At 53.8% G+C, this 25,223-nt stretch overlaps 1 protein-coding gene across 1 annotated transcript in view; it reads left to right on the forward strand.

The window, feature by feature from the left end:
* DLL3 (delta like canonical Notch ligand 3) overlaps positions 1-25,223 on the forward strand; it is a 263,951-nt gene that overhangs the window by 26,867 nt on the left and 211,861 nt on the right. The window contains exon 4 of the mRNA XM_074937098.1: positions 9,203-9,460. Within this exon, the coding sequence (XP_074793199.1) occupies positions 9,203-9,460 (258 nt within the window). The remainder of the gene's footprint in view (positions 1-9,202; positions 9,461-25,223) is intronic.

Below are 25,223 nucleotides of genomic sequence, written 5' to 3' on the forward strand. Positions count from 1 at the left end.
TCCAGAGGTCCCCAGTTCTATCCCTACTACTGCTGCTGACCCACCCATGGGTACCACACTGGTAGCACAAGAGAAAAAGGTCTTGGACATTCATGTAGAGAACAAGAATATGCAGGGTTAGAGTCCGTACAGGAGGGAGCTAAACCTCCCGCTCCAAGGCTTAAGATCTGTAGTTAGTAAAGACCAGGGTGAGATCTGTGTGGGGAGCAGATTATTCCCCTCGGCTACTGCAGAGTCTTTACACCTTTCTGTGTTGCATCCAGGGCTGGGTGCTGTCAGAACTAGGATACCAAGCTGGGTGGGCCTCGACTGTGATCCAGAGTCCTCTGGCGATTCCTATGAGAGTTGTTTGCTGGGAGGCGTGGGGGTTGGGTGGGTGGTGCATTCTGTATCCTACTGCTGACACCAGCTGTCATGGATCTACAGCTATCATTGTTCCAGCCTTCATACGGTCTCTTAAGAGGTCCCCTATTTCTTGCCAAGCCTGTGCATAGCCTTTCCCAAGGGTGAATTCTGCAGCTCTCCGACTCCCAGACTGGACCTTCATCTCTGGCACCCCCTGTTTTTGTCCTGGCGCTCTACTGAGAGTGCAGCTGAGATAAGATTCTTGTAGAGACTTGTACCCATTCAAGGAGCCATGCACCCAGGGCATGCGTGGGGTGAGACCAGGAGCCTTTTCAGAACAACAGAGCATTGATCAGTCACTAGAAATCCAGCACTGGAGAGTCTTTAGCCAAGTTTAAGACAGTCTATATGGGCAGAAGCAAATGCTCTCATATCCCATGCTCTCCTTGGGTCCACCTTGTGTCTTTGTCCTAGTTCTTAACACAAACCCCAGTGCCTCCTACCTCTCTGTCCTTACCCCTGCAACTCCTCTGTGTCCCAGCTCTTCTATTTCCTGAGCGGCTGGGGCGAAGTGCTTATGAATAGATCTTCCATTCATCTGTGTGGATTCCATTTGGTTCTTTTAGGTCCATCCCAGAGACTGCCATTGTCTGCCTGACATCCAGCCCCGCCACACTCCCCAGAGTAGGAACTGGCCCCTTTCCACTCAGTCGGTAAACTGAGTCACACATCGTTCATAAAAAGATCACAAGCAATTCCCCCGTTCTTCACCTCGCTTCCAGAACAGAGTGCGATCGCTCCCTTCCCCCCCCCCCCCCGGCAGAGATCTAAGGATGTTTGAACCCCCTCTGAAGTTGGGACTCCACATTCATAGAATTATAGAAGATCAGGATTGGAAGAGACCTCAGGAGGTTACCTAGTCCAACCCCCTGCTTAAAGCAGGACCAACCCCAACTAAATCATCCCAGCCAGGGCTTTGTCAAGCCTGACCTTAAAAACCTCTAAGGAAGGAGATTCCACCACCTCCCTAGGTAACCCATTCCAGGGCTTCCCCACCCTCCTAGTAAAGTAGTGTTTCCGAATATCCAACCTAAACCTCCGGCACTGCAACTTGAGACCATTGCTCCTTGTTCGGTCATCTGCCACCACTGAGAACAGCTGAGCTCCATCCTCTTTGGACCCCCACTTCAGGTAGTTGAAGGCTGATATCAAATCCCCCCTCACTCTTTTCTGCAGACTAAATAACCCCAGTTCCCTCAGCCTCTCCTCGTAAGTCATGTGCCCCAGCCCCCTAATAATTTTCGTTGCCCTCCGCTGGACTCTCCAATTTGTCCACATTGTTTCTGTAGTGGGGGGCCCAAAACTGGACGCAATACTCCAGATGAGGCCTCACCAGTGCCGAATAGAGGGGAATAATCACTTCCCTTGATCTGCTGGCAATGCTCCTACTAATGCAGCCCAATATGTCGTTGGCCTTCTTGGCAGCAAGGGCTCGCTGCTGACTCATATCCAGCTTCTCGTCCACTGTAATCTCCAAGTCCTTTTCTGCAGAACTGCTGCTCAGCCATTCGGTCCCTAGTCTGTAGCGGTGCATGGGATTCTTCCGTCCTAAGTGCAGGACTCTGCACTTGTCCTTGTTGAACCCCATCAGATTTCTTTTGGTCCAATCCTCCAATTTGTCTAGGTCACTCTGGACCCTGTATCTACCTCTCCCCCCAGCTTAGCGTTCTCCTACTTCAGTGAAACCGCAAGAGTGATCAGAACATGCCGGGGCAAACGTCCCCAATTCCCTGGAGAACTTTTCTTCCAGGTAATCTCTAGGGTCTTACAGAAGAGCTGCTGCTCATTAAACAACATGCAGTTGTCATATAGCAGGATAGAGCCGTTTCAAATCCATCCCACAGGTTTTCTCCTTTAGGGTCACGCTAGCAAGGGCCACATGGGGAGCTTTCATGCCCTCCCCTCTACACCCCTTTGCCATCCTAAAGCCTTCGGGTCTGAGGCTGTAATCAGGCCCTGCCTTTACCTCCTCCCATTCCTCTGGGTGTCAGCTGTCTGGGCTGCCGCCTGGGGTGTCCTTCCCACTAGGGTGGGCTAGGAAGTGCCTCTTTGAATAGTTTGCGGGTGGGAGCAGGGCAGGTTAGCTCTGGGTGTCCCGGGTGCAGCGTTGGCAGGCTCCCTCTGGAGTTGTCTCCACCCCGGGGCTGTGCGTATGCCAGGACCCCATTTCCTCTCTTGGGGAGAAGTCATTGTCTCTTTCCTCACTCCCCGATGTTATTCAGGGCCTCTTGGTTAAGAGCGTGTACCATGGCCGTGGCCACCCTGTGAAAAGATGTCTCTGCCATCATCTGTGGCCTCTCAGCTGCTTTACCCTTCTCTGGGGCTTTTCCCACCCCCTGACAGGGTTCACGCTTCTGGCAGTCCCTCTCCCCGTGCACGCTCAGCCAGGAACTCAGCCGCGACAAGGCTCAGCTGTGCCTCAGCTTACCCAGTGCAGGCAGGCAGGGAAGTAACTGCCTTGGTCATAGATGCAGGCTTCAGGGAATTCACCCTAGAGCTGGTGAGACTCTTGCCTCCTGGGTGGAGCTGGGTGGGGGTCCTTCCTCTGCCCCACTCCAGGTCAGGTATCCGTCTACAGACGGGGAGGTGTCGTGAGCTTACCAGCATTTCCCTTGGGTGACCTGCCTGACACCTCCAGGCCTGTCCGTGTGGCTCCCCTCTGTGCTTGCCCCAGGCCTTTGGCTCGTACCGAGAGAAGGGCTGGACTGTGCCTTAAAGCTCCATTTACCTCACCTAGCTGGTCTTCTATCCTGGGACCGACACGGCTCCAAGAATGCTGCAACTGTTCACCGCTACAGGGTCCCTTCCAAGAAGTAATGCAAAAGGGGTCTCAACCAGGATCCCCACCTACAGCGCTGCTGGAGTCTGCCCAGAACTCTGTGCTGCCGAGTGTACCATGGGTTTCGTACTCGGAACCTGCCCCAGATTGCAGTGTTCGACGTGGCTTTACTACGTGGGGATTGGCTCCAGTGTCCCACTGTCCCCTGAAAATCTCACTGTAAGCTCCCACCTTTTGCTCCCTTTGGGAATCAGCTGGATCTGGGGCCAGGTGAGTCCAACAGGGCATGCGCACCAGTGTGCGGAGTGGGGACTTCTCTACCAGAAGATCCTAGCCACGAGAGGCGCTGGCTGGGTAACATCTTTCTCCCACATGGTCACTCACACAGCCAATATACCGGCTGCCTTCTTGGCTGGGCAGATGATGGATTAACCCTTCAGTTCTGGGCAGGCCCCAGGAAACGGAGACTCAGGCAGAACGCCCCATTATACCCCATCCTTCTGCAGATATTGCAGCTTAGATCTTTGGGATCCGGGGGCTACCCAGGTCAGCTGCCCCCTCCCAGTTTGGGTTTACCCAAATCCCACATCTGGGGCACTTCCTCCCCCCATGCCTAGGCCTATCCCCTTTGGGTCTTGTTTAATAACTGGACGTACTGTCCACAAACTCACGTGTCGATCAGCCTGTGACTGACATCCTTAGACCTCTGATCCACTAACCATATTTTCACGGATCTCAAGACCAGAAGGGACCGTTGTGATCATCTGGTCTGATCTCCTGTACGACGCAGGCCAGAGGATGGCCCCAAAAGACTCCCTGGAGCAGGGTCTTTCCAAAAAAGCCTCCCACCTTCTTGTAAACCATCCAATCTTTTAAATTCCACATTGAGTGGAATTGTTCTAACCCAACAAAGCATCCAGAGAAGTGACTCCTTCTTCAGTACCCCGTTGGTGGAGCTATTCTCCCACCAGGGTGGCAACTTCCGTATATGTCCCTCCCATGGTCTTCTGCACCCCCACACCCCAAAACCTTGTCCTAGAAGCCACAGGGGTCAATTCAGACATAAGCAGTAGGGCCCCTTTGCACTGCACCTAGTCCCCAGTATCAGCCCCATCAGTTTGACTAGACGCCTGATGGCTTTAGGCCCCGGTATGGGAGTGAGACATCGGAGCCCATCTGCAGGGGGGATTGGATTCAAATTACTAGCCTACTCCAAGGCAGCGAGGAAGGCCTCTTTGTCCCCATCCTCCTCCAAGTGGGGCAGTAATGTAGTATCTGTGGAGTAGATCTCCCCAGCTGGGGCTCCATGTGGCCTCTTGCTCCTTGGTGCCTTGATTTCCAGTTCCTGCATCCCTCTGCCGTGACTCGCGTTTTGGCTGCAACACGCTTGCGCGTCTTGTTCTTGCTCAGTTTGCTGGACCTGGCTGTCTCCAGCTTCGGTGCCTCCATTTGGCGCTCCTTTGCTTTCAGCCCCAGTCTGTGTGGCTCCAGCTCGTGTGTTGGGGCATTCTCCAATTCTCCCCTCCTCTCTGCTCTCAAGCTGAGCCGATCGCTTGGAACCCCTTCTGAGTCTGGACCATGGTTCTTGCCCAATTGTCCTTGTCTAGCCATGCAGCCATCTGTGCCTCGTTTAACTGTTCAGCATTTAGCCTTCTCGCTCTGTACAGCTCTACGGTCTTCCATGCCATTTGCCTTAACGTTTCCTTTCACTAACCTTGGTTGGTTGGTTGGTTGGTTTTTTCCCCTGCTGTGGTCACTGGATGCAAAATACTACTGGTGCATCCAAAATCCCACTGCTGCCACCAGCTGTCATGGATCAACATGGGTTCAGTGCTCCAGCCTTCATCCAGTCCCTTAGAACAGTGGCTCCCAATCTTTCCAGACTACTGTAACCCTTTCAGGAGTCTGATTTGTCTTGCGTACCCCCAAGTTTCACCTCACTTAAAAACGACTTGCTTACAAAACCAGACCTAAAAAACCCAAAAGTGTCACAGCTCACTATTACTGAAAAATGGCTGACTCTCTCATTTTTACCATATAATTATAAAATAAACCCATTGGAATATAAACATACTTTTCAGTGTACAGCATATAGCCCAGTATAAACAAGTCCTTGTATTAGATTTTAGTTTGTACTGACTTCGCTAGTGCTTTTTTATGGAGCCTGTTGTAAAATTAGGCAAATACTGTATCTGAATGAGTTGATGTCCCCGCTGGAAGATGTCTTTGTACCCCTAGGAGTATACATACCCCCGGTTGAAAACCACTGTCTTAAAAGGACCACTAGGTCTTGCCTTGCCCTGAGCATAGCCTTTCCCAAAACTCTGGTACCTTGTTTCTGTCCTGATGCTCTACTGGGAGACCAGCCGAGTTAAGACTCCTATAGACCCTTGTACCCCTCCAGGGAGCCAGGCACCCGGGCGTACGCCTGGTGAGACGAGGCAGCCTTTTCAGGACAATGGAGCATTGATTAGTCATTGGTAATCTAGCCTCGGAGAGTGCTGAGGTCTGCATGGAAAAGCCAAGCTAAAGACAGTGTCTATCGGGGCAGAAGCAGCTGCCCTGATATCCCATGCTCTCCTGGCATCTATCTTGTGTCTCTGTACCTAGGTCTGGTATCTCCTACGTCTCTGTCTGCACCCCTGCAACCCTGCTCTTCTCTTTCTTGCACGGCTGGGGGTGAAGGGTTCCTGTGCCAGTCCTTGGATCTGCTATTCATCTGTGTGGGTTCCCTTCAGTTCTTGACGGCACATTTGGGCCCCATTAGAGTTGTAAAACGTAGCCTGGCATAGCTGTGTCAGTTGGGGTGCAAAAGCCACTGCCCCCCTAGCCAACTTAGCTATGCCAACACAGCTGTCAGCGGGGAGACAGAGTGCTTCTGGTGGTTTGGCTACTGTCGGTCGGGAAGCTGGTGTTACCACAGAAGTCAGCACTCCTTCTGTCCCATATGCTGCGTCTACACTAGGGAGCTATGCCGGTTTAGATTCTGCAGGGTAGATCTGGCCTCAGGCAGAGCTGTTATACACATGTGCCTCACTCCCTATCCCCAGAGGAGGCACTGACCCCTTCCCAGGCAGTGGGTAAACCGAGTCACACACTGTTCCTTAAAGTGTTACAAGACATTTCCACATTCTCCCCAGGGTGCTGAGTGTGGGGGTAGAGGTGTAGGAGCAGAGAGGGGTGTGGGAATTGGGTGGGGTGGGGTGGGGTGGGGAGGACAGGGTAGGGATTAGGGGTTGGGTGGGGAGGAGGGGTGCTGGGTGTGTGTTGTGGGGGCGCTGGAGGTAGGAGCGCAAGTGCTGGAGAAGGGGGTGCAGTGGGAACTCGGGCACGGATGGGAACAGCAAATGGACACAGGCCCTCCCCCAAAGGCAGCGCCTGACCCCCTTCCTGCCTCGACTGGGTTGGACCCTCCCCTGACACATGTGGGGAAAGAAGGGGGTATTGTTCTTTTCCCCTTACAGGTTGGCGCTAGTGTCACTGAGCGGGGACAAGGTGGGGTCCCGGGGGGGTGCTATGGGGCAGAAGGTGTAATTGGGTGCGGGGCATGTGCTGTGGGTAAACCTACTTGGCCCCATCTGTGGGGCGTGTGCAAGGTCGCTGGTCTACTCGATTGGGGTCGGGGGGGGGGGCGGTGTGTGGAAAACTAGATGTGATGTATCTTGATTTTTAGGAAGGCTTTTGACACCTTCCCACTTGACATTCTCCTAAGCAGGCTAGGGAAGTGTGGGTCTAGATGGCATGACGACCAGGTGGGTGCGCTCGAAGAGGAGTTATCAATGGTTTGCTGTCAGTGGGGAGGGCGTAACTGGTGGGGTCCTGCAGGGGTCAGTCCTGGGGCTGGTTCCCGTTCAATATTTTCCTGAATGACTTGGACCACGGAGTGGAGAGGATGCTTATAAAATCTGCAGCTGACACCAAGCTGGGAGGGGTCGCCGATGCTTTGGAGGGGAATTGAAAACGACCTGGACAAATTGGAGAATTGGTCTGAAATCAACAAGAGGAAAATCAGTGGACAGCGGTGTGAAATACTTCACTGGGGAAGGAAAAATCAAATGCCCGGGGAATAACTGGCCAGGGGATAATATTGTTGAAAAATAAACTAGGGGATCTAGCGGATATGAAACCGAATAGGAGTCGGCAATGTGACGCAGGTTTAATCTAATATCTGGGGTGTATTAACAGGAGTGCCGTATGTCCGAAACGGGAGGTAATTACCCTGCTCTGTGCAGCACTGGGGAGGCCTCAGCTGGAGCGCGGTGTCCACGTGCTTTAGGAGAGACGTGGGCAAATTGGAGAGAGTCCAGAGGAGAGCCACAGAAAGGATCCAAGGTTTAGCAAACCTGCCCTAGGAGAGGTTAAAAGCGTGGGTAGGTTTAGTCTGGAGCAAAACAGACTGAGGGGGGGCCTGAGAACAGTCGTCAAAGACACTAAGGGCTGTTCGAGAGAGGACGGGGATCAGCTGTTCTCCATGTCCGCTGAAGGCAGGACAAGACGTAATGGGCGTAATCTGCAGCGAGGGAGACTGAAGGTAGATATTCAGAGCTCTCAGGGAAGGGAAGCTTTGGGGTAGGCTTGCAAGGGAGGTTAGGGAATCCCGTCACTGGACAATCACCTGGCCGGGCTGGTCTAGGGTTACTTGGTCCAGACTCAGCACGGGGGGCTGGACTAGACGGTCTCTTGAGATTCCTTCCGGCCCCACATTGTGATGATTCTGTCTGCCTTGGCAGAGGGCAAGCGGCTGCCAGCTGGGCAGATTCATGGCAGGCGGGGGGCACTGAGTGGGGTGGTGGATGGAGAAGAGATCCCGGGTGGGCTGGGGCTGGGATTTAAACCAGGGGAGTGAGGGGGAGCTGGTGCAGCGAGTTCATTATGAGGATTAGAAAGGAAAGAACGCAGGTTAGGGGGACTCTCCCTAGGAAGCAGTGACTGAAAAAGACTTTTTGGGGGTGGGGGAACTGAAGAACTGGCTGACTATGAGCTCCCAGTGCGACCCTGGGTCCAAAAGAGTCACGACCATCCTGGGCTGTATAAACAGGAGAATCTCACGTAGGAGCAGAGAGGTTCTTTCCCCTCTGTGTTCGGCACCAGTGTGACCGCTGCTGGGATCCTGTGTCTGGTTCTTCATGAAGGATGTTGGTAAATTGGAGAGAGGTCAGAGAAGAGTCAAGAGAATGATCAAAGGGTTAGAAAACCTGCCTGGTAGTGAGAGACTCATGGAGCTCGATCTGTTTAGCTTAACAAAGAGAAGGTTCAGGGGTGGCTTGATCCCCATCTATCGGCACCTACAGGGGGAACAAATATTTAATCAAGGGCTCGTCAGTCTAGTGGAAAAAGGTTAAAACGCGATCCAGTGGCTGGAAGTTGCAGCTGGAAATATTCGGATGGGGATATCTGATGCACAGTTTCAACAGTGAGGGGCGTTGCCCCTTGGGACAGCTCCCCATGGGCTCCATCCCTGATGATTTTAAACTTAAGACTGTGGATGTCTTACTAAGCAATCTGCTCTAGCTCTGATGGGAAGTTCTCTGGCCTGTGTTACACCGGGGGGTCACGCTGGATGATCACAGAGGTCCCTCCTGTCCTTGGACCTGGCCCACACCCCTTTAAGAGTGACCCCCTCCTCTGGGTAGGGAGCAAAGGGCATTACCCAGGGCAGGACTGGGCAGGAGGAGAGAGGCATTCAATGCATTCCTGCTGCATGACCGTGGGGTGTATACAGGGCGGGGATGTCACCTGTTGGGTCAGTATTATGTGTTTCCCTCTAGTGGCTGGTCCACATAGCCAGCAGCAGTAGTAAGGCCGTTATCCTCTAACGGAGCTCCTCCTTCAGCTGACGTGAGCAATGTCTATGCCTCGTCCCGAGGCCCTTTGACTTCAGTGGTGTCTGGCTCAGGCCCTTTGTGCTGAAGATCCTGGTTTTTGGCCCTGCCCATGGGGGAGGGGAAGGATTGTGCTTTTCCCAGGCTCTTCATTGACCGCCCGTTTCTCCTCTTCTCCCCCCTGACCCCCCATCAGAGGACGCCCAGAACCTGATCAGCCGCCTGGCCACGCGGCGCCGGCTGGCGGTGGGTGAGGACTGGTCCCAGGACGTGCAGCTGGGCGAGCAGAGCGAGCTGCGCTATTCCTACCACGTGCTGTGCGACGAGCACTACTACGGCGAGGGCTGCTCCGACTACTGCCGCCCCCGTGACGACGCCTTCGGGCACTACGCCTGCGACGAGCTGGGCGCCCGCATCTGCCTGCCCGGCTGGAGGGGGGAGTACTGCTCCGAGGGTGAGTGAGTGACGGCCCCCGGGATACACCCCGCCCCCGGCGGACCTCTGACTACACCATGCCCCTGGATATACCACGCCCCATCCAGCGGCGGACCTCTGAATACACCACGCCCCCCGGATATACCACCCCCCCAGTGGACCTCTGACTATACCTCGCCCCCCTGCGGACCTCTGAATACACCACGCCCCCCGGATATACCACGCCGCTCCCCCCCGGCGGACCTCTGACTATACCACACCCCCGGATATACCATGCCGCTCCCCCCCGGCGGACCTCTGACTATACCACACCCCCCGCCCCCGGCGGACCTCTGAATACACCACGCCCCCCGGATATACCACGCCGCTCCCCCCCGGCGGACCTCTGACTATACCACACCCCCGGATATACCATGCCGCTCCCCCCCGGCGGACCTCTGACTATACCACACCCCCCGCCCCCAGCAGACCTCTGAATACACCACGCCCCCCAGATATACCATGTCCCTCGGCGGACCTCTGACTATACCACGCACCTGGATATACCACGCCGCCCCCCACCCCCGGTGGACCTCTGACTATACCACTCCCCCCCCCCGGACCTCTGAATACACCCCGCCCCGCCCATAGACCTCTGAATACACCACGCCCCCCAGATATACCACACCCTCCCCAGGACCTCTGAATATACTATGCCCCCCCCCCCCCCGCAGACCTCTGAATATACCACGCCCCCCAGATACACTACGCCCCCATCGGGACCTCTGAATATACCATGCCCCCACATCAGGACCTCTGAATACACCACGCGCCCAGGATATACCACCCCCCCGCCCCAGACCTTGGAATATACCACCCCCCGACCTCTCCAATTACATCTTGTTCAAACCCCCCCCACCCCCGACTCCTGACTATACCATGCTCTTCCCCCCCCCCCCCCGCCCCCGGACCTCTGAATATACCACACTTCCCCCCCGCCCCGGACTCCTCTAAATACACCTCGCTAGCCCCCCGGAATGCATCTTGCTCTGCCCCAACCCCCCCCCCAGAATACATGCTGCCCTAGGTCCCCCCCAAAATGCACCTCTCTCTCCCCACAAACCCTCCTGAATAAACCTCGCTCCCACTGAATACACCTTGCTCTCCCAATATACCTTGACCTCCCCAACACACCTCGCTCCCCTGTCCCCCCCCAAACACGTCTCTCTCCCCCACGCCTCCAAACCTTCCCCAAATACACTTCTTTCCCCCAAAGACACCTCACTCTTCCTGTCTCCCAACACACACCTCGCTCCCCCAACACACCTCAATCCAGCCATGACCTCTTCTCTCCCCCCCCCCCCCATGTACCTCACTGGGACACTTTTCAGGGCTACCCGAGCTGCCCAGGTGACTTTCTACCAGAGGGGGGACAAATGTTTTGGCCCGGGGGCCACATCAGGGAATAGAAATTGTATGGCGGGCCATGAACACTCACAGAATTGGGTTTGGGGTGCGGGCTCTGGGGTGGGGCTGGGGATGAGGAATTTGGGGTGTAGGAGGGTGCTCTGGGCTGAGATCGAGGGGTTCAGAGGGCAGGAAGGAGATCAGGGCTGAGGCAAGGGTGCAGTTTCCAGCTGGGGGGTGCAGGCTCTGGGGTGGGGCTGGGGATGAGAGGTTTGGGGTGCAGGAGGGTGCTCCAGACTGAGGCGGGGGTTGGGGCATGGGGAGAGGTTCGGGTTGCAGGCTCCAAGCGGCGCTTACCTCAAGCGGCTCCCGGAAGTAGTGGCATGTCCCTTCTCCGGCTCCTAGGCAGAGGCGCGGTCCGGCGGCTCTGCACGCTGCCCCATCTACAGGCACCACCCCCTGCAGCTCCCATTGGAGAGCGTAAGAGGCGGAGCGGGGCCATGCTGCGGCTTCCGGGAGCCGCATGGTGTGGCCCCCAACCCAGCGCCCCAGCCGTAGCACCAGAGCAGGGCCAAGCCACGTGGTGCGGCTCGTGGGCCGTAGTTTGCCCACCCCCGCTCAACCACCTGCTCACAGCATGACAGCCTATCCACGCCCACCAGGGCGAACCCTCCCAGCTCTGCCACCCGCTGGCAGCATGGCAAGCCGCTCTGGGCTCCGCGAGCCCCGCACTCCCCTAATGCAGGCTAGCAATTTGCACCCCCACCACCCCGCCCCTTGTTTTAGCCCAGTGCACCAACCCGCTGTCTGTGTGGAAACGGAGGGCGACCCAGGTTGCCGGCCTCCCCTCAGCTCAACAGTGTCCTGAGTGCAAAGCGCCTGGCTGTGTCCAGGCTAAAACCAAACCACATATAAGCTTGTTGAACGCTGCTTACGATAAAGATCCGGAATAGGTGCAAGGAACAAGACTGGCAATGCCAGGTTGGTCCCTATGGGTACGGCTACACTGCAATAACAAACCCGTGGCACTGAGTCTCAGAGCCCGGTCAGCTGACTCAGACTTGCGGGGCTCGGGCTGAACATTGCCGTGTAGACGCCTCGTCGTGGGATTTCGGAGCCCGGGCTCCATCCCGAGCCTAAGTGTCTCCACGGCAGTTTTATAGCCCCGCAGCCTGAACCTAGCCACGGCCGTGTCGCGGGTCTTGCGTCGCTGTGTCGACGTCCCCGATGTGTATTCCGCACGTGGCTGACATCGGAGGCTGGCGGCAAGCGGTGTCCGTTGGTTGACGCCCGCGCCGTTGTCCTCCTCGCGCTCGGACCCCAGGGCACAAAGGGCGGCGTGGACCGGTGCCCCTCCACTTTCTCCTTGACTCCGACTCAGGCCATGTGGTGGTCTCCGTGTCCGTAGCGATCCTTGTTCTTTCAGAACCTGCAGGTATAGATCGCGTCCATCGTTTCGTAGCCGTACTAGTTAACTGGTTCATAGTCTAGTTCTCCCCGCAGAGCGGGACTATGCCCAGAGTCTTCGGATTTAAGAACCGGGTTGCCTGCCTCCGTTCCTTCTCCAGCAGCGATGAACACCAGGGCTGCCTTCGTGGCCTCGGAGACACTCAGCAAGTGCAGCGTTAGCTCCCTTCTTCGGGGAGGGAAGGAGCGACAATGTTTGAAGGCCAGGAGACTGCAATCAGACCCAGGCCCACATGCAGCAGCCTCAGACTCTGGGAAACGCCCCTCTGAGTACAAGCTCCTAGTAGGGAGGCCGGCCACCTGGTTTTGAACCTCTTTTTGGGGTTTGCCCCCCGTCCGACACTGAGAAAAGTCAGTATTGGATGGCGGATGCCATTTTAAGGAGCATGGTGCATGGGAGCTCACGCCTGCGGGGACGGGGCAATGAGCTCCTCAAAATGGCAGCCCTCACGCGGCCTGATCTTGTGTACACACTGTGTGTGTGAGGTCACACCAGCAGGGGTGGGGCTGTGCACACCTCAAAATGGCACCCCGCCATGTGGTACCACTGCGTGTGAGGTCACACCGGTGGTTGCGGGCCCATGCCCTTCCCAGAAGTACCGGCATGCCTGGTATTCCAGGAATGTGTGAGAGGCCACCTGGGCTCCACGATTGAGGCAGGGTCTGTGAAGCCCAAGAAACCCTCTCATGAGAGTAAGGGGCTTGGCCATCAGTGGTGTCATGCAGCCACTTGTACAAAAACAAAATGGTTTCCTCCATGTGGTCACATGGAGGAAGCCATTTTGTAAAGTACACTGGGTGTCCTCCACACAGTGCGACCTCGCTGAGAGGTCACGCCGGCAGGGCAGGGTAGCAGTACTTCAGAAACTCAGGACTGCATTAGACACAACGGCGGATTCCCTTCCAGAACAGCCTCTAAAAGAAAAGATCCCTCCCTTACTCGGTCCATGTCGGGAGAGTCCTTGCGTGCGGGTCCTAAGTGCTTAGAGCTGCCTAAATCTTCCATGCAAGAAGGGACGGCGTGAAAGGGGAAGGATCCATCGGTACCAGCTCCAACTCCTGGACTGACGGACCGGCATCCCACGGCTTCATCTGGGAGTTCCACCCTGGACTTCCCTTCCACAGGACTGCCTCAGTCTAGGATGGATCCGTCCTCGGGCACACCAGATCTTTCAGCACCAACCTCCAGTACTCCCCGTACTCCAGTTTAAACTGAGACCTTTACTACTCCGGAAAGTATTTTTGCCTTTATATACCTGCAGTCTCCTCTGTTATCAGTCCAGTTCTCCTCAGAGACATCTCTACGCCAGAAGAAATCACTTTGAAAACCCTACTACAGCTACAGGCCGGAGCATTCCTCCTCCGGTATCGCTGGTAAAACATGAGATGACTTTTTCATCAGAGGACTCTGACCTTCTGGACAAGACTTCAACCCCTCGGAGAGAGAGATCAGCCCAGGCAGAGCCTCTAGGAGCCATCCTCCTCTCAGACAACACTACCAAAGGGACCGATGGTGTCCAATGCCTTGGGAGACTCCCCTTCCCCCAGCCAGTCGACCCATCATATTGACCTTACTGGGGCTCTTGAGATCCATGCAGGAATTGTTCTGGATCCGTGCAGGAATTGCACTTATCACCTCCCCCTATATGGTACCACAGGCTCCGTCGGGGCGTGCGGAGGAGGAAATCAAACTGGCTGCGACGGTTCTAACGGGTGTGTCCTCCTCCTCCCACAATGAGGCAAATGCGCCATCATCCCCTTTCCTGACTGGTGACTACAGGCAGTACCAGGAGCTTTTACCGAGGCCCGTGACTGAGCTCCAGATCCCTCCTGAGGAGGTCCATGACGCACAGTGTAGGCTCCTGGAAGGAAGCCATTTTGGAGCCCGCGAGGCCCTCCTGCGTCCATCCCCTGAACAAGGCAGAAAAGCAGAACTTGGTTCCACTGAAAGAGGCCAAGTTCCTGTTCACCCACCCAGCACCGAACTCATTGGTGGTACAGGCAGCCAGAGAGCCGTCCGGATGGCCGTTTCCCAGGCCAGCTCCATCTGACCAGGGTGATAAACGCCTTAGCCTCTTAGGGCGGAAGCTATTTTCATCAACCAGCCTCCAAGTTTGAAGCGCTAACTACCAGCCCCTGTTGGCAAAACACGATTTCACAAACTGCGCTACATTGGTGGGGCTCAAAGATAAACCATCTTGTCAATGAGAAGATGAATGAGTCACTTCACTCCCTTCAGGACTCTAGGATAATCCTCCGCTCCCTGGACCTTAGCCCCAAAGAGGGAACACCCCAAACACAGCTCCAGGCCCAGCCATGTCTCCCCCCTGCCCCAGCACCTTTATGAACTGCCATGTAAACAACAGAGGGTTCACAGACAGAGCTTGCCGGCTTCTTCCACCTCAGCTGCCACTGCTGAAGCCCACCCGCCAACCAGGGTTGATGGGACGCTTGAGATAGCTCTATCGTTGGGTAGCTCTATCGAGTCCCTCCCCTCCCTCAAACTTTTGGTGGTCGTCTCGCCCTCTTTGCACACCACTGGAGGGCAGGAACAACAGAAATGAGTGGGTGCTAGAGATAATCCACTTGGGCTACGGTATTGAGTTTCTTGCCCCGCTTCCCTGTCACAAGGAGATTCTCCACCAGCAGCGGAGTTCTCTCCACCAGGTGCTGCTCATGGAGCCTTGAGGCAAAGGGGTTCTACTCCCCAGTCTTCGTTGCTCCCAAGAAAAATGGATGTTGAAGGCCCATTCTCAATCTTCGACAGCAAGTCAAGACTCCGAATGGTTACGCTGGCATCAATAATCCTTCCCTTAGAAGAGGGTGCGTGGTTTGTGGCTCTCAGCATGAAAGATGCTTACTTTCCTGTGGACACGTATCAGCACGACACAAGGTCACTCGGATTTCTGGTAGGGCAAGAACGCTGCCAGTTCAGAGTACTTCAGGACTAACCAGAGCACCGAGTGTCTTCACGAAGGCCGTGATGGCGGCCCAGATGAGACAAAACAGTTACACAGCCTTCCCATACCGGGATGAGTGGCTACTAACAGGCAAATCCAGTCAGGAGGTCAGTCCCCAATCATATTCTTAGACTCCCAGGGATGCCAGGAGAGTATGTAAACAAAGAAAAGTCCATTTCGCCTCCCACAAGAACAATAGACTTGATGGGGGCTACCCTAGTTTGGAGCTCACCAAGGGCCTGCCTGCCAGTGGAGAAAAACTCAACTTGATAAGAAAAGTCATGTTTAAACCATGAACTGCAGTCAAAGGCTGTCTTTCTCTATTAGGCCACAAGGCTTCATGTACTTGGGTCATGCCATTTTGCCAGGCTCCACTTGTTGTCTGCAGTCCTGTCTCTGATCTGACAACATGAACGTCAGGGTAACAGTTCTCATAGATTCATAGACTTTAAGGCCGGAAGGAACCATTATGGTCATCTAGGCTGACCTCGTGCATCTCACAGGCCACAGAACCTCACCCACCCACTCCTGTAATAGATCCATGATCTCTGGCTGAATTACTGAAGTCCTCAAATCTTGATGTAAAGACTTCAAGTTACAGAGAGCCCACCATTGACTCTAGGTCAAACCAGGAAGTGACCCATGCCCCATGCTAAAGAGGAAGGTGGAAAAACCTGCAGAGTCTCTGCCAATCTGACCTGGGGGGAAATTCCTTCCCAAACCCAGATATGGCGATCAGTTAGACCCTGAATGTGTGGGCAAGACCCACAAGCCAGACACCTGGGAAAGAATTCTCTGTAGTAACTCAGAGCCCTCCCCATCTGGTGTCCCATCTCTAGCCATTGGGGATATTTGCTAATAGCACTTAGAGCAGGGCCATATGCCATTGTAGGCAATCTCTTCATACCACCCCCTCCGTGAACTTATCAAGCTCAGTCTTGTAACAAGTTAGGGTTTTTGCCCTTTGGGATGCTGTTCCAAAAATTCACTGCTCTGATGCCTAGAAGCCTGCCTTTAATTTCAAGCCTAAACTTATTGGCCTAAGTTCCAGCCAAGCTCAAGGCTTCTCTGGCCTGGTGGACAAGCCCAGAGCCAGTGCGTGAGGGAGTCCCTTTTGTTGCATTCACACCCGATGGGGAGCGCACATGGGCAATCACAACACACAGGGCACATGGACCCCTTGAGAAGCCAGAGTGCATATCGGTCGCCTATCGCTGAGAGCAGTCTGCCTAGCCTGCCATCCATTCCTCCCACTGATTCAATCCAGCCATGTCCAAATAACATCAGACAACATGATGACTGTCTCCTACGTAAACAAACAAGGTGGAGAAAGATCCCTCCTTCTGTGTGTAGAGGCCATCAACTAATGGAACTGGTGTGTCAGGAGCTGCACAATGGTCTTGGTGACATACCTACCGGGGCACAGAATTCTTTGGAGGACAATCTCAGCAGACACATCTCCACAGACCGTGAATGGGACTTACACGATTGCAGCCTGAACGAGAGAGTCACCCAGTGGATAATACTATCCTGGGACCTGTGGGCATCCCAGACGAACAAGGAATTCATCCTATATCGCTCCAGGGCTGCTCTGGGCAAGGGCTGCAAGAGCAACACCCTTCTCCCACCTGAGATGCACCTTTCCTCCCCTCCCGCTACTACCATAGGCACTGAGAGAGATTTGTCACGACAAAGCTCAAGTCATTCTCATTGCACCCAGTGGACCCCAGACAGCTTCCTTCTGCAAATGGCAGCCCGTCGTCCCATCAGCATCCACCCCTTCCCCAACCTGTTGACGCAGGGGAACGGCACAGCAAGACGCTCTGCAACCCAGACCCCTTCCACCTTACGGCCTGGTATTTGGATGGGCCTCAGACCTAGAATGTTCATGTTTGGAAAACATCCAATCTCTTCTTAACTGAAGCAGAAAAGAGTCCACAAGAAAATGCTGCCTGGCTAAAAGGAGACATTTCTGCAATGGAACCATTTGACCTCCGGGTTGGTGGGTTTTCCTGCTATTCTTGACTACATCCTTCATCTCAAGATGTCGGGCCTTTCCTTCAGCTCGCTGAGAGTCCACCTGCAGCAATTAGTGCCTTCCATTCTCCTTCTATTTGGTGTATAAAAATGGAACAACAGTCAGATTTCCAAGAGGACTCATTAGAGCCTTCCCGCTGGTTATGAAACCCACACCGCATTGGGACCACAGTCCTGTGCTTTCCAGGCTTACCAGACTTCCCTTTGAACTATTGGCCACTTGTTCCATGTCCTACCTCTCCATGAAGGTCACCTTCTGAGTTGCTGTCCCAGAAGGGTGAGCAAACTAGGAGCTCTTACGGCAGACCCGCCGTTCTCCAAATTTCATAAGAAGAGGGTTTCCCTTCACCTCCATCTGAAATTCATCCCTAACATGAGTTCCACCTGGTGAATCAACCTGTTCGCTCACCAGTTTTCTTTCCTAAACCTTATGCTTCCGAGGAAGATGGGAGACTCCACTCTTGACATCAGACGAGCTTTGGCTTTCCACCTGCAGGGAACAACAACACCAATTAGAAAACCGCTTTGGGTGTTTGTTGGTAAAGCAGAACGAACCCAGGGACAAACATCTGCTCAGAAACTCTCGAAGTGAATTGCTGGCTACATCCTCCTTCACTACCAGTTGGCACATCGCCCTTCCCCAGATGGGGCAAATTCAGCGTCATCACTTCGAGATGTACCTATCTATGCTTCTGAAAGGCAGCCTCTTCTGCAGATGCAGCTGGTGGGACAGGGGTGTTACAGATATCAGGACCAACTCATCTTTGCACCCTCATTACACAAGTGTGGAATACACATTGGGACCAGCACTCGAAGAAGAAATGGAGGTTACTTACCTGTAACTAGAGGTTGTCCAAGAATGTGGTCCTTGTCTGTATTCCACTTCCCCTCTGCTGTGGATCTCATCCGATTTTGCAGTGAGGAACGAACGGGGGGGACATCGGTCAGCACTGCCCTTTATACCCTCGGATCGGAGCAAGGCGAGCAACTGCACAGGTGTGGACTCTGCTGGGAACAAATCTCCAGTTTCAGGAGCGTGGAGCCCACAGGCACCCAGATACAGAATACAGATTGGGGACCACGCGTCTCCAAGAACCTCCGGTTACAGATAAAAGAAAAATATAAAACCCAATCTAGAGTCTATATTTATTACCAAGTTCCCTCCAGTCTCTCACCCAATGGTCAGTCCATCCAGAGAGCTGGGGTCCACTTTGTAAGAGACACTCGTGCTGGCCGAGTGTTGCTTCTTCTGTAATGGATGCCATCTTGTGCCCTGTCTTTTTCTCCTATATAGTCCCAGACTTTTGGTCTCTTCTCATAACCAAGGTGTTTAGTTAACTTCATCTCAGCCCCGAGGGCGCCCTGTTCAGAATCTTTCCTCGGGGTTCTTTTGTCTTTGTCGAGGCTCAGGCCTACGTCTGGTCCGGACTGGAAACATAGGGCTGGGCTGGGTCGAAAGATGCTGATTGTTTGCACTCATGATTTGAGGTGGCTGCGACCCGCCCTGCCGCAGGTGCGGTGCCCCATTTCCAGCGATTTTGGAACATGCTACTTGACATTTTCCACCTTTACAGGAAATAGTTTATAAACATCCTGTAAGAACCACGATGATCAGCTAGTTCTTGGCTTTTGGCAGAGACCCCCCCCCCCCGTGACCCCTGCCCCCTCTTGGTGCAGTATTGAGAGGAGGGTCGGACATAGGTGTGTAATGTGTCTGCCTGCATCTGTGTGTCACATACACACCTTGTTCCCCCTGCCCCCTGAACACACCTTGTTCCCCCAAACCCACTTCACCCCACTCCCCAATACACCTTAACCCACACCCTAGCCCAATTATAGCTCACTTCCCCCAACCGGAATGTGCCTTGCCCCTGTCCCCCAATACATCTCGTTCAACTGTCTACCCCCAATAAACATCACCTCACCCCGAATACACTTCGCTCCCCTCACTCCACACCTCCCCGCAAACACACCTCACTTCCCCCTCATGCCCCCCAGATGCTTCTTAATGTATCTTACTCCCCTCAGGCCCCAACCTCACTCCCCTGCAATCACACCTCGCTCCCCTCATGTCCCCTAACGCACCTCGCTCCCCTCAGGCCCTCACCTGACCCCACCCCAAGGCCTCCCGCCGCACCTCGCTCCCCCCAGACCATCCTGTCACACCTCTTCCCCCTCAGGCCCTCTGACACACCTTCCTCCCCTCAGGACCCCACAAACACACCGCGCTCCACCCCCACTGCCCCCAGCCACACCTCACTCCCCTCGCCTCCCAATGCACCTCGCTCCCACCCGATGCCTCCATCCCCACCTCCGAAACAAACCTCGCTCCCCTTATGCCCCACAATGCACCTTGTTCCCCTGAGACCCCGCACTCCCTTCACGCGCCCCCACCCCCCCAAACACACCTCGTTCCCCACATGCTGTCAGCGATCCAGGTCTTAGGTGGTCAGGGCTAATGGTTGGAGTCTGAATGCCAGAGCCAAGGGTCAAGGCAGAGTTGGAGTCCGAGCCAAGGGTTGGAACGGGATTACCAGGAGTCAGGGAAGGCAGGTGCAGGGCTGGGACAGGATGGGAACAGGGCTGGATGCAGGGCAGGGTCTGGGCTGGAGCGGTGGAGGAGCAGAGCACGAGCAGGGCTTGGAGAGAGGAGCACAGGGAGGTAGAGAGGCCATGGGCACGTGTGTTGAGTAGCCAGCGAGGAGCGGCTGCTGCTACGTTTAAGAACCGGACTGCTGAATTCCTTAGCCAATCAGGCAGGATGGTCTGTCCGGCAGCCTAGTTGACTCGTTAGGGCATCAGAAGTACTGAGCAGGAGCAGAGGAGGGCCTTACTCCTGGCAGTACCGCCCCCATCGAGGGTGCCCTCTAGGTACCAGCAGGACTGGTTTCTCCAGGGTGGTCTCTGTGAAATGCCCACAATAGATCTGGGGCATGGATGTGATTTGCCAGTTCCCAGGACTGCTTGTCTGGGCTGTTATCCGCCTGGCCCACCAACTATTGGAGCTTCCCTCTGACTAGTCAGGAGTCAAGAATTTGCCGAACTATATACTAGTCATGCCCTTGGACTGTTATGGGGGCAGGGGGAGACTGAGGGCTGGAGTGATGTGGGAAGGGGTTCTCCCTGTATGGCTTCAGAGGGGAGACATGAAATACAGGGCAGATCTTCGGGGACTTGGGAAATTGCCATCTGAATGTTACTGGGTTGATTCGTGCCTCAGATCTTGAAAGGGCCCAGATATTGGTGGTCCAGTTTGGCTGCAGTGTGAGCAGATTTAAGATTGTGGGCGGACAGCCAGACTTTGTCTCCCATGGAAAGGTCAGGGACAGCTGGGCGGTCCCAATCAAAATGATGTTTATAGGCTTTCTTGTAAGTGCTATTTGAGTTCCTGGTGTACCTGGTGGAGATGGGTAGCTAGATCTGTGACAGCTGGTACTGGAGAGTTCATGGGGACGTCCAGAAGAAAGCAGAGGGTGAACACCATGGTTGGCAAAAAACAGGCTTTGCTAGGTAGAGGCATGTGTGGCATTATTGTAAGCAAACTCGGCACAAGGGAGTTGTCATGATGATAGTTCAAGATGCAGAACAGGTATTGGTAAAAAAATCTGGTTGACCTGCTCCGTTTGTCCATTAGTGGGTGGGCAGTTGAGAGGAGAGGCTCAATCTCCAGAAGTTTTAGAAACTCCCGCCAGAACCGGGAAATTAACTGAGAACCACAGTCTGACACGATACTTGATGGCCATCCACAGAGCTGAAAAATGTATTCTAGGCAGAGGTTGGGGGATGGCGCGACCGGGGGCGAAATGTGCCCTTTTGGTTAAGAGGTCAACCATGGCTAAGATCGTTGTATGTCCCTGGGAAGGCAGCAGCTCCACAAGAAAGCCAGTGGAAATGGCAGCCTATGGTTGAGGTGGAATAGGCATGGACTGGAAAAGGCCAAGTGTTTTTAGCATGGGCACTTGATCTTAGGTAGCTCTTGTTTAAGCTGCGTAAGCCTGGGCACCAGAAACTCCTTGTGATTAGGCTCCAGGTTTTGAGGTGACAGAAGTGCCCTGCAAGCGGTGCGTCATGACATGGCATTTCCCAGACATAGCTATGGTCCTTGGGGTCCTCTTCCGTGTCTTGGAACTTGAACCCGGGGGCTGTCAGAATGAGGTGTCACCATTCTCCAGAGTCTGGAGGATCTGAGCAGTGACGGGGTCGTTGGGTAACAAGGTACGAATGGACTCCTTTGGGCTGTTGAAGTTGGATGCCTTTAGAATCGTAAAGTGCTCTTTGCAGGCACTTGGCCTTATGGGACAGGGCACCAGCCTTCCCATTTCTTGCTCCTGGGTGGTAGATGACTATGAAGTCAAACCAGGTGAAGAAGAGGGACCAGTGGATCTGTTGTTGGTTGAGCTGTCTGGCTGTTGGAAGATATTCCAGGTTCTTGTGATCTGTGAGCACTTGGATAGGGACCCTGGCCCCCTCTAAAAGGTGCTGCCATTCCTCAAATGCTGCCTCGATAGCTAAGAGTTCCTTATCCCAGCTATCATAATTCTTCTCTTGTGGGGCTATCCTGCGAGAGTAATCGGCACATGGTGAAGTCAACTGACAGGACCCACCCAGGCACCCAGGGCGAAATTGGCTGCATCAGCCTTCACCACGAATGGTTTAGCAGGATCTGGGTGAACCAAGATGAGTGCTATAGTGAGCTACTCTTTTAGCTGATCAAAGGCAGTTTGGGCTTCCAAAGATCCTGGTGAACTGGACTCCTTTTGGCTGAAGGGCAGTCAGAGGAGCAACTAGGCTGGAAAATCCCTCTGTGAACCACTGGTAGAAGTTACCGAAGCTTGGGAACTGTTGGACCCCGCAGGTATCCTTCGGTGTGACCCCGTTGGCAATGGCCGCCTCCTTGCATGGGTCCATGGTTAATCTCTTGGGGGAGATATCGGATCCTGGTCAAACTTGCATTTTTCAGGCTTTGCGTATAGATGGTGCGTGCAAAGCGCTAGGATGCTGCAGACTTGCTGATCATGAGAAGCCTGATCGGTAGAAAAGATGAGGATGTTGTCCAGATACTACATATGACTACACAGCACAGTCAACCACCAAAACTTGCTTTCCAAAGTCTACAAAATAACACGAGTGCAACCAAACGCAGTCTCTTCTGGAGAGCAGATGTTTTTATGTAGAACTGTGCAAGAAACGGAGCCGCTAGAGACAACAATGAAATGGCCTCCCACAGGACAGTGTATCTAGCATCAACCTTCTTCAACGTATATACCAGTGACCAGCCCATACACAGCAATAAGAGGAGCTTTATATACTCCAATGATCTATGTATCACATCACAGGAGGACTTTTCCGCGTCAAGAATGAACTAACATGTGGACTGAGCAACCTCTCAATTTATTACAGTAAGAACCAGCTTCGTGCCAACCTGACCAAGACACAGGTGATGGCCTTTCACCTATGCCACCAAGAAGCCAAGTGGCAACTAAACGTCACCTGGGGTGGAATCCCACAGCTTAATCATCCACACCTTGTCTGCCTTGGGGTGATATTGGACCGGACACTTTTTCCTTCAAAGGAGTTGAAAGGGAAAATTAGCACCTGCAACAACTTCCTCCAAAAGCTGGTCACTTCCAAGTGGGGAGCCAATACAGTTACTTTGCGAACTAATGCTATCCCCTTGTGCTACTTCATAGCAGAGTATGCATGTACAGTGTGGGAACGATCTGTCCATGCTAAGAAATTAGACTCTGTTCTAAACAACAATTGTCCTGGAATAACAGGAGAAAGCCAACACCAAAGGACAACCTGTACTTACTGGCTGGCATTGTACCACCTGATCTCAGGAGGAAGGCAGCAAGTCAGAGGAAAAGATCATGGAAGATCCAAGGCATCCATTATATGGTCACACAGGAGTAATCAAATGCCTTAAATCGCAAAAGCGTTTTATAACTAGCGTTGTACCTTTGGATATGACAGCTGGCAAGGCACGACTGAGGTTATGGAATACGTGCAGTTGGATGCACTGAAATAGATCTGGAACCCCAGGAGGACCTTCTCAGAGGGGCCGATATAGACCAGTCAATGTCGTGATGCCTGAACCACCTGTGTACGCAAACTGGCAGATCAAAGACTAATATGATCAAATGGGGCTACTCTAATGACACAAATATATGTGAGTGCAGTGAGGAGCAGACAATGGAGCACCTGCTTGTTTGCCAACTCTTTGGGGAGACCTGTAAGAAGGAGGACCTCCCTGTAGTGGTGGAAAGACCCATCACTTGTGCACAGTTCTAGAAAAAGATCTAGTGTGTGGCAAGCACACGAGGTGAAGAAGACAACGACTACATAGCGGTTTAACACCTCTCTGAAGATGTCATTTATGAAGTGCTGGAATGCTGCTGGGGCATTGCACAGACTAAATGGCATGACCCGGTACTCAAAGTGTCCACACTATGTATGGAAGGCAGTCTTCCACTCAACTCCCTCGCTAATCACCAAGTTATAGGCCGTGTGGAGCTCCAGCTAAGTAAAAACCTTTGCGGAGTGGAGTCTTTTGAAAAGCTCATTAATGATAGGGTCAGGGTATCGATTTTTGAATCGTGACTCTGTTTAATGCCCAATAGTCAATACAGAGCCTTAGTGATCTGTCTTTTTTTTCTTTACAAAGAAAATTGGAGCCCCAGCTGGAGATGTGGTAGGATGGATTAACCCCTTTTGTAGATTTTTTTTCTTTCTTTTTCTGGAGGCAGTTGTGAAGAGCCTGAAATTCTAGCTCCAAAAGGGTGTAGATGCAGCCAAAAGGGACTTCTGCTCCAGGTGGGAGATTGATGGGACAGTCATAGCTGCAATCAGGTGGCAAAGTATCCTTGTATTTAAGCGGTAACGCGGCGGCAGTGGACTGGACCACAGAGGTTAACGAGACTACCTGTTCAGACTTGGAATCTCGAGAAAGGCAGGCTGAACCCTGAACGGTTCCCAGTCTATGGTCACGTAGCAGGAGACAGAATTGTTGGCAAGGTGGGGAGCAGCATTGTATCCTGCCTGTCCTCCAACAAACACATGGGCCATGGGTAGTGAGCCAGGGCATGCCAACAACTACTGGAAAGTGTGGTGCTTGGATAAGTTCAAACTGAAGGGTCTCTTGGTGAGTCACAACTTTCAAGGGGTTCGGTCTGGTGAGGAACCAGGCCTGATGAGAGGAGTTGAGTCGTCGATAGACTTCAACAAGTCTGAAGCATTCTTGGGTTGAGGGGGGGATGTGATATATTCATGCAACGGTCCTGATCCATGAAGTTGCCCGAGGCACCCGAATCACCATCAGACAGGTGCTGGTGACTGATGAGAGGCAGGGAGTGCCACCCCAGCCTGACCCACACATCAGGCACTGGGGTTTGGCCATCCCTGACCAGGGTGCAGATTGGAGCTTAGGAGGGCAGCCCGACACAAAAGTTCCTGCTCTTCCACAGTATAGGCATAGCCCGGTGCCCGATGTCGCCTTTTCTCTGTGTTGGTGAGATGGGGCTGGACTTGGTCCGGCTGCATGGGAAGGTGCCCAAGGTTGGGCTGGAGATGCCAGGACAGGCAGGCATTGGCAAGCTGACATTTTTCTCTTGGTGGTGGTCCATCAGGCAGTTATCAACCTGGATACTGAGGTCAATCAAGGTGTCCGGAGTGGGCGGGGAGTCCACTCACGCCAGCTTGTCTTTGATGTCACCCTTTTGGCCGAAGTGGAAATGATAATGCAGCGTGGCCTCGTTCCATTCAGTAGCCACTACCAAAGGGTGGGACGCCACGGCATATTTAGCAACAGGCCGGCGTCCCTGCCGTGACCGCCAAAGGGCGGCCTCACCTGTACGCTCATGACTAGGGTCATTGAAGATCACGGCCAGGAGCGGGCTTGCTTTCTGCAGCAGTGGGGATGCCCAGGTCAGAGCC

Source organism: Natator depressus, chromosome 23, assembly GCF_965152275.1.
Source record: "Natator depressus isolate rNatDep1 chromosome 23, rNatDep2.hap1, whole genome shotgun sequence".
NCBI lineage: Eukaryota > Metazoa > Chordata > Testudines > Cheloniidae > Natator > Natator depressus.